This window comes from Haliaeetus leucocephalus, unplaced genomic scaffold, assembly GCF_000737465.1.
Source record: "Haliaeetus leucocephalus isolate CR32 unplaced genomic scaffold, Haliaeetus_leucocephalus-4.0 Scaffold147, whole genome shotgun sequence".
NCBI classification, from domain to species: domain Eukaryota; kingdom Metazoa; phylum Chordata; class Aves; order Accipitriformes; family Accipitridae; genus Haliaeetus; species Haliaeetus leucocephalus.
The window spans coordinates 92,792-109,723 of NW_010972583.1; the positions used below are offsets into that span (position 1 = coordinate 92,792).

The 16,932-nt window shown below is 37.8% G+C and overlaps 1 protein-coding gene across 2 annotated transcripts in view; it reads right to left on the bottom strand.

Moving 5' to 3' along the window:
* Window positions 1-2,096: 2,096 nt before the first annotated feature.
* The window catches only part of ACADM (acyl-CoA dehydrogenase, C-4 to C-12 straight chain), a 15,461-nt gene continuing 625 nt past the window's right edge, over window positions 2,097-16,932 (bottom strand). The window contains exons 2-12 of one of the 2 annotated variants that reach the window (XM_010561490.1): window positions 13,525-13,624; window positions 12,624-12,721; window positions 12,444-12,513; window positions 9,988-10,088; window positions 9,821-9,901; window positions 8,829-8,959; window positions 7,529-7,637; window positions 6,508-6,648; window positions 6,335-6,430; window positions 5,392-5,640; window positions 2,097-2,260 (exon numbers count right to left, since the gene is read on the bottom strand). In XM_010561490.1, the coding sequence (XP_010559792.1) occupies window positions 2,189-2,260; window positions 5,392-5,640; window positions 6,335-6,430; window positions 6,508-6,648; window positions 7,529-7,637; window positions 8,829-8,959; window positions 9,821-9,901; window positions 9,988-10,088; window positions 12,444-12,513; window positions 12,624-12,721; window positions 13,525-13,621 (1,245 nt within the window). In that variant the 5' untranslated portion in view covers window positions 13,622-13,624 and the 3' untranslated portion in view covers window positions 2,097-2,188. Of the gene's footprint in view, window positions 2,261-5,391; window positions 5,641-6,334; window positions 6,431-6,507; window positions 6,649-7,528; window positions 7,638-8,828; window positions 8,960-9,820; window positions 9,902-9,987; window positions 10,089-12,443; window positions 12,514-12,623; window positions 12,722-13,524; window positions 13,625-16,932 lie in introns of those variants that run through there. The other variant, XM_010561491.1, reaches the window with a different exon arrangement.

Genomic DNA, 16,932 nt, shown 5'->3' on the forward strand with positions numbered 1-16,932 from the left:
GCAGCGGGGCAGGCGCCGAGGAGCCGCGGCCCCCCTGGGGCGGGTCGTTCCGTCCTTGCGCCTCTCCCGAGGCTGGGAGCGGGCGGGCGGCGGGCGCCCCCCAGGCCGCGGCGCCCGGGAGCCCGCAGCGGGCCGGCGGGAGGGGCCGCTCGCCAGCCTTGTGCGAGCAGGAGCCCCGCCACAGCTACAGGTTGTCTTGAAACAGGGGAGGCAGCGACTTCGAAGCACGCCAACTCCGAGCGTGCGCTTTCCTGCCTCACGGCCAACAGGACAACGTTTAGCAATGCTTCAGCTTCCTTCCCTTACCTCAGGGCTATGGAAGAGCAAGTCCAAGAATTCAGTCTCAGAGCTTGTAAGGGTAACCATCCTTTTGCCCAAAACCCCCACTTCGCTTCCTAATTAAAACTGTCTAGGATGATTATCCTGTTGATTACCAACACTTGATGCTGGCACACATCCTCCACAGAACCATACCAGGCAGAAATGCCATTTTGATTCTAGACAAGAAATACTACGTCTAATGCTAGCTTGCATAGAACAGTCAAAAACATGGTCTGTTTTTTACATATCTCAAATACTTACCAAGGATGTTGCATTATTGGTCTTCCTGGTGATTTATAGTGATTAAACACTTTTAAAGACCTAATTTCCCACGTGGCCTACCTAAGAAATAAGCATTGCAAAAACAATACCTGGTGATAGTAACTGTATTATCCAGCACTAAATTTAGATGGTGGATGGAAGAGATCACAGCAAGGCAAGGACATTTTGGTGAGAAATTGCAAATGAATTTACAGAATTGTTGAGGTTCGAAGGGACCTCCTGAGAGGAGGTCAACCCACCTGGCCCAAGCAGAGTCAGCTAACAGAGGTTGTCCAGGAGCGTGTCCAGTTGAGTTTTGAGTATCTCCACAGATGAGACTCTGCAGCCTCTGCCAGTGTACAACATCCCTCACAATAAAAAAAGTGTTTTATTGTGTTCCAGTGCAACTTCATGTGCTCTAATTTGTGCCCATTGCCTCTTGTTCTGTCAGTGGGGACTACCAAGAAGAGGCTGGCTCCCTCCTCTTCATTGCATCCCATCAGCTATTTATGCATGTACGTAAGATTACCTGAGCCTTCTCTTGTCCAAGCTAAAGTCTCAGCCTCTCCTCGCATGACAGATGCTCCAGTCCCTTAATCATCTTTGTGGCCCTGTGCTGGGCTCCCTCTAGTTAAGTCCATATCTATCTTGTTCTGGGGAGCCTAGAACTGGATGCAGTACTGCAGGTACAGCCTCACCAGTGCCAAGTAATTTGCTCAAGAAGTCCAGGGAATGTCTGCACTGCCAGCACTGTCAAGAAGGGTCTAGCCAAGGTTAAAAAAAAAAAATCTCATAACAATTCCTCCTTCTCAGCTGTTCCTGCTGCAAACACAGTTAAGTATATACACTGATGGAAAGGAATAATAGGTTTAAATGTACTGGATTTGAAGTAAACACCATCTCAGAAGTCATTCCTAAGGAAAAGCTACACACTTGCACTTGAAGTGAATCATCCTAGTTGAACATTTACTTGCTTAAGTGAGTGTAACAGTGCAAAAGGCCACATTCTCTCAAGCCAAAATTGTTACTATTGGATAGTATCTAAATCCTCAGAACAGACACATGTGCAGACAGTAACAGTGCAGGCCTTCATACTGATCTGGAAAGGCTATTCAGCTGCTGTGGGGAGTAGCATGGTAGGAACTGAGGTACAGCTACTAGCATATTTCAGACACTGGACAACTTGCCCAAAATACAATTTAAGTGATATGACAAGTAAAATGAGTAAATACCAACCACACTTAAAAAAAAATTTATTAGAATGCAGCAATGACTGTCAGAAATAACATTCTGATCATCTAATTCTATAGTGAGAAAACATTGCATTGTGAAGTTCTCATTTCTTGACCATTTTGTATTTGAACGACCAATCACTTTGGAAATCAGAATGTTTAGAAAATACCAGCTTTGTTAGTCAGGAATGAAGTGAGGGACTGGATAGGCAGAACGGAAGCAGTGCTTAATAATGTAGAGAATAAAAAGATTTTGAAGGAAAGTTTTTTTTTTCTCTCCATGGCTTTTTAATTCTATTGAGAAATGCACTAAAATCCTCTTCCATGAGAACACAGAGCACTACAGCAGTGCCAGACACACTTTATACATTTCTTTAAGCCTGAAATTTGCCAACGTGTTCACGAGCTATGATCATCCTTTGAATCTGAGCAGTTCCCTCATAAATCTGAAAAGAAGAATTGCAATAATGTTAGCTGATGATTTTTTAAAAGGTTTTAACAGATCTACACTTTTAAACATTCATGGCACTAATCCAGTGTGGATTAGGATGTGCGTAAAGACAGAGAAAACTGAGAAAAGTCCAGTGTGACAGAGTAACTACAGCGAGCTAAATGGAATAAATAACATACAACATATTAGGAGACAGTTTTGTTCTCTCAGGTGCTCTTATCTAAACTCAGTAAGGTTCTCAGGCAAACAAACAGACATGGTGGGTGAAGAAGGAGAATTTCTTATCTGAGGAAGAAAATACATAATCTAGGTTTTAAAACAATACATGAAGGAAGGAGCTGACTTGTGCTGCAAGTGTTGTATTTTCTTTGACTAGCCTTTTAAGGTCATACCAAATGTTCTTTTGGATCCATTTATTTCCATTGCTTCTTGTTAACTAGTACTCTCTCCTGTATAGTTTTGTTTGGGTTTTTGTTTTGTTTTGTTTTTTTTAACCATGTATTCTTGCATTTTCTTCTAGACACAGTCTGCATCATCGCTCTGTTGTATTTGTTTGCTGGCAGCAAAGTCAAAGATAGACAAAAAAGCATATATGAAGCTCTAATGCCGAAGGAGGTCATATGCTCCACAAGTATACTGGAGCGTAATGCAAGGGTTTGAAGCAACATAGTTTAGGGGTTCAAGTGTTTCAGATCCCTATTCTGCCAGAATTTAGTTTGGCAAATTGCTCAAATTCATGCAAATTCACTATCTCATTCACTTACAGGAACAATCTTCCCAAGAACCTTACAAAGTTTTTTGAAAATAAAAACACTAGAACCTGTGTTCACATTAGTTTTTTGGTTCAGAAGAAATTGTTCATTCCCAAAGTGAATTCTCTGACTGCTGCTGCTTACCCCATGTTGATGCAGTTCATAGAGCAGGCTGTTTTGTGAATACTAGGTGCCATCTGGAGCAAACTGAAATGGAAGTTCTGCTTTCTCTATATACCAAATACCCACCAATCTCTAATGAAGACATAATGGCCCAAGCCTTCAACAGCATCTTTACAATTACATGCACAGTGGGGACATACAGTCCAAGGGACCAAAGAGGCTCGCTATGAACTCAGTCTGCCCAAACTGCTTGTAGTGTAGTTGTCGGGGCCTCAGCAGCTATTCCTGCAATCTATTCATCTGCTCCTATTGCACTAAATTACTTGCTGATGAAGACAGCCATGGAACTCAAGTGTTAAGGCATCAAAACTCACAATCTTCTTAAGTAATTACAAGAAAGGTTTTGGTTTATAAGCCAATCAAAATAGTTTCAAGAATCATTGACAATTAAAGAAGGGAAGTTTTCCAAATCTGAGAAGGGAAACTAAGTTAGAGTTTCTACCAGAGTAGCCTAGATTTGTAGCCAGACAAACCTAGAGCAGAGTAAGGACATGTAAAAATGTTACCAGTAAACACAGTATTAGAATTGTATAATACTGAAAAAGATCAAATACATGGAAGAAAAGTTGGAAAACCAAGTTTTTGTACACGAAACATACAGCCAAAAGCATATGCCCTCTGGAACTGGGCAGCAATACAGTAAAGCACAGTGAAGTGCAAGGTATAATCAAGAGACATGGACAAAATAACTGTAAAGACAAAAGCCTTTCCTGAACTCTTTTGGGGATGAAATGGAACAGAAAAACACCAACAATTCAATACTAAATCTGATTAATTTGAACAATTAAAAAAAAGTCTACTTAGCCATACATTTGTGATGGATCAGTGTAATGGAAAATCTAAATAACTGGGAGCCTGTAAAATCAATCTCAGCTTCCAAATAAACTTCTAACCCTCACACCACCTTTCTCTAGAAAAGCATGCAACCTGACAGGAAAAAAGCCCAATCATAATAAAGTTCAATTAATCATTCATTTCCTCACTCATAGGAGTGCAATTAGTTCTAAGAACCTTTAGATTCCAAAATAGTGGTTGTCTTTCCTTAAATAGAGAAAAATAAATTCTTGGCTAGTGAGTATAATAGTTATCATTTTAAAGTCAGCTGTAAGAGAAATATTAACCACCTAGAATCTTAAGAATGACAGCTGCTATAGCAACTAACATTACAGGTCATGGTCTGCAGACATTTCTTGGTATCTATTTTGATATATTTTATCTAGTCACTATTAATGTCACATAATGTCAATAAAGATTACTGGTTTTGCTGAACACAATTAAAATATTCTTGCTGAATACAGAACTGTAGCATAGTATATGCTAATAGAAGAATTACGACATGACATGGAATAATTTCTTGGCAATCATGCTGCGGAAAAAAACTTGGGGATTACGGGTGACCATGGGCTAAACATGAGTAAATATGAGCGGTTTTTGTGTTAAAAAAACAAGGCTAATCACTCCGGGTTGTGTCACACTTCTGTTAATACAACACATGCAAGATAATCATTCCATGACACTCAATACTGGTGGTATCTCAACCAAAGTATTCCACCCAGCTTATAATACCAAAGTTTCAAACAGAAGGTTTCGAGTACAGCAACAAATGATGAAGAGGCTGGAAACAGAAAGGAAACAAAACCAAACAAAAACAAAAACCCAAACAAACAAAAAACCCACCCCCAACTTATGAGGAAAAAGGTGAAGAAGCTACTTTAGCATTCAGGCTAAGAGGAAAGCTAAACTACAGGCAGGCACCAGTCCAAGATACATATGAATGGTCAGAGGATTTCCACCACTGAAGGTTTTCAAGAACAACATTATACATAAACCATCTCTACTTACAGAATACCAAAGCAAGCATTAGTATTTTCATCAGTTTTCTCTATGTTTTTTTCTTCTAAGAGTTCAAAAGATTCAAAATTAAGAGTCCAAGAATTTCAAAGAGTTACCACATTAAAAAAAGAAAAAAAAAATTTCTTATGTGGGTTGACTTGTTGGTCCAGTGCAATGATTTCTATATGCAAGAAGTTGCCTGATTTGAGTGACTCTTTCTTTAAATTGAAGGATTATTGCTTTCATTCTAAAAACATTCTTTTTTGTATGTGTACATCATGATTTGAAATAAGTAGCCGTAAGTTTATTTTATATATTTATGCATTACTATAAAGATCACATTCTCTCTTTTACTTACCTGGAAGATTTTAGCATCTCTCATTAGTTTTTCTACAGGATATTCAGTATTAAATCCATTTCCTCCAAAAATCTGTACTGCATCTGTAGCTACTTGGTTTGCAATGTCACCAGCAAATGCCTTTGCAATGGAAGCATAGTAGGTGTTCCTGCGACCAGCATCAACTTCCCATGCAGCTCTCTGGTAAGCCATCCTAGCAAGTTCCACTTTCATTGCCATTTCAGCAAGCAAGAAAGACACTGCTTGGTGCTATGAATGATGAAATAAACTAGGTTAACATTGCCTGATTAATATTCTATGACATCCAAGAAAAATATAATCTTCTTAATAAAGTGATCTCTTCAACAAACTCAGTAAATTGTACTAGAGGAGTTCTACAGAATATGGATCAGGCTTTCATAATTGTATGTTGAATTAGACTTTTAAGTTTTTAGTTCTCAAATCCATTTAGTCATAGGGATTAAATACTGAATTATGAAGTTCTTCTTTACTATTTATGAGATTGGTATTTACCTTGCTGTTTATTCATATTTCTTTAAAACTGGTAAGCAGTGTGATTTGCAATGTATTCTATTAGTATTCGTACTGTGCATCTCATTTCACATACCTCAGATGTTTCTTCCTTTCCTGAAAATCCCTGTTTAATAGCACTGAAAAACTTAAGTATGTCCTGATAGTACCTGAGTTTTGTGTTTGGGGGCAGAGTTTTCTTTCTGCTTTTACTATTATCATTGATAAATTACCCCTGAAGTTACCACATAGCTAAGTTTACTTAAATGGTGCTGACCTATATACTTGGAACTCCAAGATGGCAGAGATACAATGTAAAAATTAAGGAACTAAAAAAGTCAAGGAATAACCTTGGCAAATCAGTAGTAGGACATCTGGTGTGAAAACATAGCTTTTATTTATATTCTCTCTCTTCCCCCCCACCTCCACTTACTTCAACAATTGGTTTCCCAAAGGTTTTTCTCTCCAAAGCGTACCTAGTAGCTTCATCAAGTGCTCTTTTTGCTAATCCAACAGCACCAGCTGCTACCTGAATTGAATACAACACAGGATAAAAAATCAGAAACTCCTGCTATATTTTTTAAATAAGTTATTTCTGATACTTACAGGTGGTCTGGTCTTATCAAAAGCTCCCATTGCGATTTTAAAGCCAGCTCCCTCAGTTATTAATACATTTTCTTTTGGGACTCTCACATCTTCAAAGACAATACCTCTTGTATCCGAGCAGCGTTGACCCATATTCATTTCCTGAAATGGGAGATTTACAGAGGTGTAGCTAAATTGTTTTATTCAAAGGTACGATATGTTTTCATTGTTTAGTTTACTCAAAGCATAAAGTATGCTTTGTTCCCCAAAACACTGCATCTAAAAATTACCATATACACAACAAATACTAGTTTTGCGCTTGCAGACCAGCATCCCCTTAATTTGTCTAAGCTGGGCAGTTTACTTTCTCCTTATATGAAATCAGTTCTGTAGCTGTAATCAGTAGTCTTGCCTTTCTCTAGTTCAACTACATCCTTTGAGATGGGAGTGGAAAAAGTGAAGAATCTAATATGCAGGCAGTACAGGTGTACTACAAGTAAATAAATAAATAAATAAATAAGCTTTTCAAGTTTTTGGATTCCTTTCCTAATGTTCCTAATCATCCAGTTTTGCCTACTACTAAAAATAGTACTTCGCCCCCCGCCCCCACCCCTAAAGAGAGAACTAGCACCAGTGTCTCCAAGGCCTCTTCCTCGACCAGCAGTAGCTAAAATTAAAGCTCGCTGTGTGTGTATTTATGGTTAAAATTGTCCAATTTGCTGCTTATCCTTTCAAGGCATATTACTCTCATTTATTGGCACTTGTCAATAAAATAGTTCTCAAAGATTCTTTTGCAGCTGTTCAAAGTCATCTTACTTTAGACCATTCTGAATAATTTCTTATCTGAATTAATAACATTATAATTAAGTATATCTTATGAATAGTTTCTGTATATTGTGAAAATGAAAAGATCATTGTACATGAGCGTATGAAAATGTTCAGTTGCGCAACAGCCTTTTTTCTTTAATGGTAATTTGTTGCATTATTGGTTTAGAACTGAACAGTAATTCCTGTCTTGTCAAATAAGAGGTATACTCTTCACCTTTCTTCCAATTTGGATTCCAGGGCTATCTGCTTCCACAATGAATCCAGTAAAGGCTTTGCTTGCAGGAGCCTTTGGATCTGGATTGGTACGAGCTAGCAAAAAATACCTAGTGTAAAAAAAAACAGAAGAGGGATGAAGTTTATCCTTACATTTAACAACCAGATACTTTTTGAGCGAACATTTTAAATGTTTTTACGTGCATTTCTACCATATAATAAATTCTATCTGTAAGTTAAAACCCCTTTTTTCTTGCCTGTCCCAAAAATAAACTGAGAGGGAACAAAAGAGGAAGTTTCAAAGATTCAATTACTTCAGATCACTATGCAAAGATTGTCCACCTTTTCCATGTGTTGTTGAATCTTTATGATACTACCAGCTTCACAAATAGCACAAAGGAAACCTATTCACAGCACATACATAAAAATTAATGCTTAGGAAATACTTTCTTGCATGCAAAACGTTATCACCTGATTTAAAAGATCTTAATTCTATTCTTTTAAGTATCAGTTGTAAATAAGTATTACCCTTATAAATCAAACAGTCATAAATCACATTTATGGTGTTCAGTAATGTCAAAAGATATCTGGTAGATTTGTCTTTGATGGATCTGCCTTGAAGAAGGAAATAAATAACTAGAAAATTCAGCATTTGGATAAATTGTATAAAGTTTTTCCACTTCAATTAAGAAGAATTTGTGTGTTGCAAATCAGTGTGATGTGAGACACGATGAAAGAGGTTTATATTATAAAGCACAGTCCATAGACATCACAGCAATATTTGGATTTTTTGACAGCTGGAAAACGTCTTCCCTTCAGAAAATAAAATGTAATACCACAATCCAACAGTGTTTTCTAGCTTCACTAGAAGTGAGAGGTGCTTCTAGTAGAATCAGAAGCAACTGATCTCAACCACCACAACTACAAAGCAAGGTAGCTAGTAAAATGAGCCTCTTGAGTACTTTGCAAATTAAATCATACTGTTGCTGTCCTGCCCTGAAGAAAAAGCAGAATTAATTTTGTTTGATAGCAGCAAGATTCGAGAGGCTTTCTTGAGTGAGAAGTTGTCATGTCATTGCTCATTTTCCTTTTTAGGCTTTGCACAGCCCTGAGACTGCATTCTTATATCCTATCCTGATAAACTGGTCAGAGATTGAAGTGTAGTGTGTTGAAACACAAAAACCATTCAGATTCATAAAGAATTTCATTCAGATCTTTAAAGAATTTAACTTTGGGAGTGAGGGGGAGCCACTATATAAAATAACAACTGAAAACATAACATGAGTTAACAGTTAACATACCAGTTTGCTTTCCCACCATTTGTGATCCACATCTTCTGACCATTAATGACATATTCATCTCCTTTCTTCTCAGCCTTTGTTTTTATACCAGCCACATCAGAGCCTGCTCCAGGCTCTGTTACACAGTAAGCCTAAAATAAAGTAAAATGCAAAGTCTTGAGGAATAAAAGTTCTATTTTTAGGCAACCACAAATTATTGCAGACTATGAACATCAAACTGATCTGTAAAAGGTTTAAGTGAACTGCATGGTAAAACTCAAAACAGTAAATAAAAAAAAATTAAAAAAAAAAAAAAAAAAAAAAATCCAAAAACCCCCACAACAGCTGTCTGAGCAAGAATCCAAACATATATCGGTTAATTTTCTTTATAAATGCATAATCATACATAAAATTGTCTTTTAATCAAACAGGACCATTCTGTAACCCTTAAGTCATTACTTCCTCAGGCTTCACAAACTCTGATGCGAAAGCTGAGGATCTTTAAAATCTGAAAATAAGAGCACCGAGTAATATTTCATTTTTACTGTGTCCTTCATTTTATGAGGCTTAGTTGTTCAGATTTTAATGGAGTGCACATGGATCTTTACTTCTTTCTATGTAACAAGTACTGCTTATATAGTGTTTAAGATCACAAAGAAAAGTTTAACTCCCATCCAAGTTGAGTTTCTCCTTGTACAAACCTCATACTTTTCTTGAACTCCTACACCCCCTCTTGAAAGGGAAATAAAAGATACTAATTTTTGGTAAGTGACTTAGGATGGGAACGATTTTCCAAGCAATATCTTCTATTTGCTTATTGATGCATTAGGTATTCCCCGACTTCCAGTAAATGCCACTGTTTATTTAAAAACCAAAATGGGCTAAGTTAGTGTTTTCTGGGAAAAAAAAAACAGAAAAAAACCCCAAGAAAAAAAGAAGAAAAAAAAAAGAAAAAAAAGGAGTAATATTTAATATGGTTTAGGAACATTCTACAGTGTAGCAGTTATACTTACACACATCATTGGTTCCTCTGTCATTCTCCCTAAATATTTTTTCTGCTGATGCTCATTTCCTGCAATGATTACTGGCATTTGCTGAAAGAAAATATTTAGACCATTAAGCCATCTTTTTAAAGTGCGCAGATTCTAGTTTAAGGGACGTAAGGAAAGACAGAACTTACCCCTAAGGAATTTGCTTCAATGGCAGTTTGAACCCCTGTACATCCATAAGCTAACTCTTCCGTAATAAGGCACGCTTCAAAACTACCAAGGCCAAGGCCACCTACAGTTAAAATATTTCATTTACTAAAATGGGTTTAAGTTGTAATATATTAGTCATTTACACAAATTAATTAACAAAAACGTATTTCCCCACATACATTTGATTGTGTACCGTGTTTGATTAGACATTCTCATGCCAGCTTTTTAAATAAAGTTTTGCCAGAAGAGTAACAGGTGATTTAAAAATTACATATCACAGTTCCAGGGTTATTGTGTGATTAATGCGGGACAAGTTGCACCAAGTGGCAAGAATGTACCACTCCAATTTTTTGACTACTTTACATTTGAGAATTAAGAGTTCTTAAGAAGCAGAGATAGGGGTCCTGAGCTACCACAGCACTTGGGGGGGGGAAACCCACAAGTGACCATATTAGTCAGACAACCAACTCAGTAATCTGCTTCTGCCAGAAGCTAACGCTTCAGGAAATACATACAAATACAGTAACAATACAACTATACTTCCTCAAAAATATTTTCCTGAGCCTTCAGGTGACTTCCTCAGCCAAAGAGATACCTCTCTTTGGTATCTTTGCTATGCTAACTCTTGACAGATATTTCTTACGAGAATTTGCCCAGTCTCTTTTTGAATCTCTGTAAAATTTTATCATCAATCTCACCCAGGGGCAACGAGTTTCACAAATTAACTACACACTGCGTGTAGAAACATCTCCTTTCATTTATTTTGAACCTGCCATCTGCTGACTTCATTTCATGCCTTCTAGTTACATTGAAAGGGACAGTGAACTACCAATTCCTTTTCACACTCTCCATGACACTGACATTTCAGACATTTCTCATACAGAAGCTACATGTCACACAGAAGATACATCTTTTATGATCTTTGTCATCCTTTTAGGAACCTTCTCCATTTCCACAATACTCTTTTGAGATGGAAGGATCTGACTACATAATGAATTAAGGAGGCATGTGCATTTTGGATTCAGCAGCATAATTATGCCTTCTGCTTTTTTCTTCATTCACTTAAAGGTCCCTTCTGACCTTAAATTTTATGGGTTTGACCACTTCTGAGCATTATGCTGACGTTCACAGAACTATCTATTATAAGCCCCAAAATCTCTTTTTTGAGAGGCAGTAACTAGTTCAGAAGATACCATTTCTCTGTGAAGTTCAGATTGCTTCTTTCCCTTCGCATCACTTTCCCTTTTTTGATTGCATTTGCCATTTTAACAGTCACTCAGTTTCATGACCTTCTCCTGCAGCATTTTGCACCAGCCTCATCTTTTCTACACTGAATAACTTAGTATTATCAGTAAACTCTGTCGCCTCAGTATTGATGCCCTTTTCCAGTTTATTTATAGATATTCCAAATAGCACAAGACCCAGCAAAGCTGCGCTGCTGATTTTTCCACTATGAAACCTGATGATTTTGAAAACTCATTTTGGAAGTTCAAGCATTCTATATCAACCAGGAATCCCTTGTTCACACACTAATTAGCTACTTCAGAGAACTCCAATGATTTTATGAGGCATGCCTTCCTTTCACAAAAACCCTTCTCTAGCATATCATGTTTATCTGCATCCACTATTTCTGTACTTCATCTTACTTGCTCTTAATTTACATGGTGTATCAGGCTTACTAGTACGTATTTTCCCAGATCTCCCTTGGAGACCTTTTAAAGCAATGCTGTCCAATTTGCCACTTGTAATTTTTCATTTAATATTAATCAAGTGATGATACACTGCAGTAGTCCAGCTATTTCAGCCTTCAGTTTCTCTAGAATTTGTAGCTGAACAAATCTAGTCCTCACAGTTGCTCTTTTGTCTCTTTGCTCCTTAACCTCATTTATAAAATTTTTGATACAAGATATATCCTCTGATTAGTTTCCAAAAAAAGGGTCTACTATGGACACTTTCCTAACTTTTTCAGGTAATATAAATGCAAAAAAGAAAATAATTTAACATTTTTTTCCCATGGTTACTTATATACCTAACACTGCCAAAGCACTGCTGTACTGCACCTAATCTAAACTGAAAAACTGTCTTTCTGGAAAAAACTCTTAAATTGCTCCAGCCTGTGTCAGAGACTAGAACAAAATATGACCTTCTAATTTCTCTGCCTAATCAGCTGACAGAGTGCACCAGGGGAACATTAGGCAGTTGTAATCACGGTAGGAAAATCTGGTCATAATTTACTAAATCATAATCTGTCTAATTTGTCTCCTGATTACATCCACACCTAGTAACACTTGTATGTGTCAACCTGCCTACTGATTAAATTTAGATTATTCAAGTATGCAACTGTTTATTTTATACAGAATCCATAATTACACATATAAATCTCATCTAATGCCCCTTCTTTGTTTCATTTTACCGATTAAAAAGAACATTTACTTACCACAGCTTTCTGGTATATGTGAATTCATAAGACCAAGTTCCCAAGCCCGTTTTATAAGTGGAAGAGGATACTGAAATAGACAGGGAAAAATCACTTTCTGATTCATCACAATCAACATTTTAAATTTTATGCAGGTTAAGATAAAAGTCTGTTTTTTCCCTTACACTATGGTAGATTTACCTCTCCAGTTTTGTCATATTGTGCAGCAACAGGAATAATTTCCTCTACAGCAAATTTACGAGCAGTAGCTTGAAACTCTTTCTGTTCATCAGTAAGTTCTATTTAAATAAAGAAATTAAAAAAAAAAAAAAAAGGTCACAAATTCTCTACTACCTTTAATTTTGCCAGTTGTCAGACTATGAGAAAAGAGAAAACAGGAGTGTCCTTCCAGGACAACCCAAACCACCACTTCCTGGGCCTCTTCCGGAAGCAAAAAAGCTCAGCTTCCTTTTCCTCCTGGGAGAAAACCTCCATTGTTCTCTCATCAACACCTACAATGCATTTACTTACTTTTGATGAAATTGTCCACAAAATATTGAAAACGGAGTAGACAGGACTGTGTAACATAAAATACATTACCAAAAGAAACAAGAAGAATGCCATGCTAATTAATTGGAGGAAGAGGAGGAGGCAGATGTCATCTGAAGATCCTGGTTATTCAGTTTCAAACATCTAGCTGCTGACCCACTAGATTTCCTTTATAATATGCCAAGATGAGGATGAATTTCTTTATAACCAACTATGACTACATTTAGTTACTTTAACATTGTAAACGGCAATGTGAGATAATTATTCAAAGTTAAGACACTTTGGCAGTAAAAAAGCTTAAAACAGGCATGAGTTAAAAAAAAAAAGAAAATCTTACGAACACTACACACATACCTTGACTTGCCTGAGCTGAGGAAGAAAGTAATTTTGATTTTCAAACACTTTTTTATAAAAGAATAAAAATCTGTTTAGAATAAACACCTTCATTTTAAATTCACGTTGAACTGCAATATAAGATTTCATATTTTTTTAACACTGCAATTTGCCCTTTGCCCTTAATTGCTGTATTTCTTTCAAAAACTGTAATACTTACCAAAGCTAAAGCCAGCTCCAGGTTTGCCTATATGTAAGTTTTGAGCAGGTTTACTAGAACATGACCTCCATCCATGCCCTGCAATGGTTTGAAGCATTTGCTAAAGAGAAAAAGAACATGAGGTATAAGATCTTTACAGCTCAAGTCTCCTAAAGCTACCAGCCTCACTGCAGCACAACATTAAATGTAGAATCCCTCTTTAGAAACAGTATCAAATCAAGTATAATACAATTACTACAGTGATAAAAGAATTCTTGCCTACCTTAAGTTTTGTTCCTGTGGCAAGCAGTGCTCACATGAACTGACAGCTATGCCAGGAATCCCAGGCTTTAAGAGCACTGAGCATGAGTGAACTGCAGTATCCACTTTTAAGTATTGCGCAACTGATTATTTAAAAATAATTAAGCACAATTAAAATTTATGTTCACAGAGACATAGCAGTATATATTTCTTTCATTTATACACACACTCGCCAAACCTGATTTTCTTGCCCGCTAGTGAATATTCTATCTATCCAATGTTTACCTACATGCAGATTTAGCAAGACTTTAAAAACAACCTACCTATTAACCAATATCTATCAGAATATTTTGATAAATTTCCAGACTCATGTCTGCTTTCTTTTAATAAGCTGCTGCCATGGACACTTAATGATTACTGTTATTATACTCCAAATAGGATAGAACTCAGCAGACTATCTGAAGTTTATTTTTCTTCCTCATACTTACCACAAATTTATTCTTTTTCATTGTAAGTTCTTTCTTTTTTTTTTAGTGCCCACAAATATTATTGTTACAGCTACTTTCAGATCACCTTAATACTGTACAAAAACATGCCTGAATTTGATTTTAAAAGGTTGTTTTATTCTCTTTCATCCTTCAGTAGTTATGAATCTCTGAAATGTTTGGAAAAAAATGAAAAATATTTAATTGGATAAATTTCTAGAAAGACCCATATCAATACTGTGCAAAAACAAATGAGCCTAAGCCCTAAGAAAAGGCTTGTTCTTGATTTTCTTATGTGAAAATGTAGAAAGGAAAAAAAAAAAAAAGTGTGATCACACCAGCCACTTATTTCACATTAAAAAAAATTGAATGAACCATAATAGAGCAAAAATATCACAAAAATTTTACTGGGAAGTCTAGAAGACAAGGACATTACAGAAAGTTACATAGCTGGGGAGGCAACAAGTAGCTTCAAAATAAAGTTGTGGTAGATAACTGTGCTCTTAAAAATAAGAATGCCATGCAGAGATGGTTACAAAGTCACTCGACAAAAAGCACGAAGAACACGGGCAATAATAGGTATCAACACAGTGAAAAAAGTTACTTCCAGAGGATACTGAAAACATCTATGAAGCTGAAAGGTGAAGAAATGAAGAAAGACCACTGCTAGGCATAGAAGAGGGGGAGGCTATGACATAATTGAATATTGAACTGTTAAGTCAGTTTATTAGTAGTTCAGGATTGCATTTTCCAGTAGGCAATGTATTATCCATTCCAAGTTTTCACAAGCCACAGACATTGCAAAATGGTATCTTGCTAAGTTTTGTGTTACTGCTACAACTCTTATATAGAAAAACAAAACAAACAAACAACACCAACAAACATCTAGAAAGACCTTGATCCTTCAGAATGTTTTATGCCTTATTTTATCTGGAAAGACTAGATGAGGTTGAAAAAAAGCCAGAAGATTGTAATAATTTTTTTCTTTTTTTTTAAGGAGCAACCCTTTACAGACTCATACATAGCTTTGCCACCAAAAAGTTTTGCCTACACTAGAAAAAGTACTGAATTCAAACTAATGCTAGAAGTGATACCCTATATGAAAGAAGCTGTCAAATTTATACTAGAGAACTTACGTCTATCGTGGTTTTTGTACCAGGGTAGAATGCAAGGTCAACACTGAAGGTTACTCTGGAAAAACTCAACGCTCTTCCCACAAACAGAAATATGAATTGGACAGGTGGGATTCATACCGGGAAGTTGCATGAGTGATCAAGTGACAAAGGATCATGGTTTGCTACATGTAAGAATTTGGATGACCATCTGTCTACTCTGTCAACTTTCCTACCGCTTGACTCAGAGGGACAGTCAATTCAGTCACAAGCTACTGCTAGTGATGCCCAGATGCAAGTCCTACTGCATTTCCTTGCACTACTGCATAAGCTCTGTCACAATCAGAAATATGATTGTTGAAGTGGCAAGACTAACACTGGAATAACCTGCTCTCTGGAAAAGGGTATGACAATGATACACACAGAAGCGATGCAATCTTTATTACCTTAATGCCAAAGGAACTACAGAACTTGTTTGAAAAGCTGCACATTACAGAAAAAGACAGGACAACAATAAGCTAAGGTCACTAACCCTGATTCTCCCTCACATAACTCAGGACAAGAATGAAAGGAGTTGTCAAGAGCAGCTTGCTGTTGGGGTAACGTGTCAGGGAGCTGAATTTGAAATACCAATGTCCTACAGTAGGCATTAACTGTTGGCTTCCCTTGCCTAAAGCATTACTTTTTATCTATAAACCACCAGCCAGCTTCGGATGGAGACTTCTTCCCTCAGCGACACTGCCACAGCAACACTTTGGACATGTGGTCAAGCTGCATCACTTTGGGGCAAAATAACACAGCTGCCAGGAAGCTCTGACGAAGGGCCCTTCAGCTAATTCAGACTCATGAATGACTCTGGAAATGGGGAAACCACAAAAAGGCCTGTGTAAATGCTAAACAAGGTACTACCTGAGTTTCGAGTAATTTTTACTTTCTAGTTTGAATCTCGGAGGACATTGGTGGTTCAATATAGCAGAATGTTAGTACTTCAGAAAAACAACTATGACACATCACACATATTTTAAAAAATTGCCACAGGTAGTACAGCTAGGTGTGCTTAAGGAAACGCACTGTATAAAACACCCTGAACTATAAGCCCTGATGTTTCGAAGCCGTCTCCATCGTTTGAGCGGGAGCTGCCAGGTGTACGCAGGATTTTTCTGGAGACCTCGCAGCGCGGCCTTTGGCAGGCACCTCGAGGGCCCCGAGGTTGTGCCACAACTCCTCCGAAGAGCAACAGACGGCAACGCCCCTTCAGGCCGCGAAGATTAAGGCCAAAACCTCACGGGTAATAACGCGGAGACAGGAAAAACAACAGCGAGCCCTGCACTGCTTTGCTCCCCCGCGGCTCCGGGGCAGCCCCTCGGCCCTCCAGCTGTCACGGTCGGGAGCGGGCGGCCACGGCGGCGGGAGCCGGGCTTGCCCCGCAGCAGCCGCCCTCGCTCCAAGACCCCGAGGCCGCCGGAGCTGCCGGCCCTTCGCCCTGCCGCGCTCCCGCGGCCTGCGGCCCTTCCCGGCCACCGGAGGGCCTGTCGCCGCCCAGCTCCCACTCACCGCCCGCCAGCAGCGGC